Source organism: Ochlerotatus camptorhynchus, unplaced genomic scaffold (genome assembly GCF_037179485.1).
Source record: "Ochlerotatus camptorhynchus isolate MF236.1 unplaced genomic scaffold, CSIRO-AGI_Acam_v1.1 ptg000180l, whole genome shotgun sequence".
In the NCBI taxonomy this organism is placed as follows: Eukaryota; Metazoa; Arthropoda; class Insecta; order Diptera; family Culicidae; genus Ochlerotatus; species Ochlerotatus camptorhynchus.
The window spans coordinates 2,568,404-2,570,448 of NW_027040670.1; the positions used below are offsets into that span (position 1 = coordinate 2,568,404).

At 43.8% G+C, this 2,045-nt stretch overlaps 1 protein-coding gene across 1 annotated transcript; it reads left to right on the plus strand.

The window, feature by feature from the left end:
• The first annotated feature begins 394 nt into the window (after positions 1-394).
• On the plus strand, positions 395-1,476 carry LOC135701959 (eclosion hormone-like). Its single transcript, XM_065222908.1, has 2 exons — positions 395-521; positions 1,286-1,476. Exons 1-2 carry the CDS (start codon positions 395-397, stop codon positions 1,474-1,476), a joined length of 318 nt encoding a protein of 105 aa, XP_065078980.1.
• Positions 1,477-2,045: the final 569 nt, after the last annotated feature.

Genomic DNA, 2,045 nt, shown 5'->3' on the forward strand with positions numbered 1-2,045 from the left:
ATGGGCGTCAAAGACTGCGATAGTACGTGTGCGTTTCCAACTCGCTACACCTGGCCAGTAAGCCACCCACCCATCCGTTCCGTTTTCTGATATTATTTGCAACTATGCTCACTCAACGATGACGACGGACGGTGGACGCTGAGGACGAGGACGATGGGAATAGCCTTTGATCTGGGCACGGAGAAAGATATAAATAATATCGTAAAAGCCTTCTCTCGCCTGCCTTGCATTGAACCCGTTCACTCCGAATTGAACCGAGATGGACGGACAGTGTGTCGGAACCGAGAAATCGTAACAAATCCGGGGTATGTGTGTGTGTGTGTGTGTGTGTGTGTGTGTGTGTGTGAGTGCATGTGGAAACTTATGGGAAATTGATCTCCGAGGGCGCGCTCCAATGGCTTATGCGAGGAGAACCTGCACCCATCAGCAGCAGCAGCAGCAGCGAGTGCATTGCATATATGCCTATGCACAATTTACAGGCACGTTGCACAAGAAGATGATGGGCATGGGCATGGGAAGTCGTACGTCGTACATATATGAAAGGAATCAATGTTAAAAGGTTGTTCTACATTTATAATTTAAATGTAACGTTTACAACAAATTGCTCGGTAACGAAAAGTGAGAACATGGAAAGGGAGGGAAAACACATGCTCCCCGGACATCCCATCCAGCCGTAGCAGGTAGTAGGTGTACGGAATGAAGTGCACTACACCGAGATTGTGTGCTGCAGATTGGATGTGGTCATTCATGAATCGTGAAGACAGCGCACGTCGGGCTCGGGTTGGTCTGTTTTGAGGAATATTCGAGCAGATTGGACGCGGGAATGGCGTGGGAATTCGAACCGGAAAATATTGCACTATTAAAAATGAACGAGCTTGCTCAAGTTCAACGTGTTTCTTTTCGGAATGAATGATAAGGAAGTATCTTACCAGCGTGGATTCTAGTTGAACTGCTGTACAAATGAGAAGGATAATTTAATTATCTTCACTACATCGTCGATAGACAGTAACCCCAGAAGCTAATCAACCAAATCAGATCACATAAAATCGAAAAAGTCTATAAAGCTGCTAGCTTCCTGCCATTTGCTGCAGTACGTTTGGACATCCCTTCCGAACTAGAAGCTTACAAAAATCCTTGAAATGAGTCGTGTAAAATTTCTTCTCAGTGCAATTGTGTTAATTGTAGTGGTCATGGACTACCCAGTGCAAGCCGCTCCACAATTTGGTACACCACCGTCCAGTTAGTAATAATTCCCGAAAAATACAACCAACCTCTTTCCCACCAGATATAATGGGCGGTTATGACTTCCTGGGAGTTTGCATCAACAACTGTGCCCAGTGCAAGAAGCTGTACGGTGCATACTTTGACGGGCAGCTTTGTGCCGATGCGTGCATAAAATTTCGTGGCAAAATAATTCCAGATTGTGACGACATTGGATCCATAACGCCGTTCCTGAACAAACTTGAAACTCAATGAAAAGGCTCTACCGCGGTGACCAGTGACCGTGTTACAGGATATGGCTAGAAAATATAGTTTGGACCTGCTGCGATTGTAATTGCATTCCGTGATATCAAATTTTATGGCAAAACATTCCGAAAGCCAAGCCAATCCTCAATCGCTAACTTTGTAACCAATAATTTTCTCCCACAACTGGGTAGAAAAAGATACTATCCAAGCTCAGCTGGCAATTCAAATGCAGTAACGACAGCGATTTGCAGTCATCATATAGTGCAGTGAGAAGATTGTACACCGCTTGTTGAATAGCAAAGCTAGTGGTTTACAACTCATCGACTAGTGCTATTTTGTAGTGAGATTTAATTTTCAAATCATTAAATTTGATTGGTTTTATTGGATGGAGCTAATTGGCATCTGCTGGGTAACATTGATGAGTATGTCTTTTATCTATGTTCCTATTTTTAACTTTATGTGCTCTAATTTGGTTGCGCCACCGTGTCAACTACCAAAATATTTTACCTTTGCTTCCAAGGGAAGGTTGGGCAATTGAAACGGCTTCAAATCATTACGCTCCACCAGATCCATCAGAT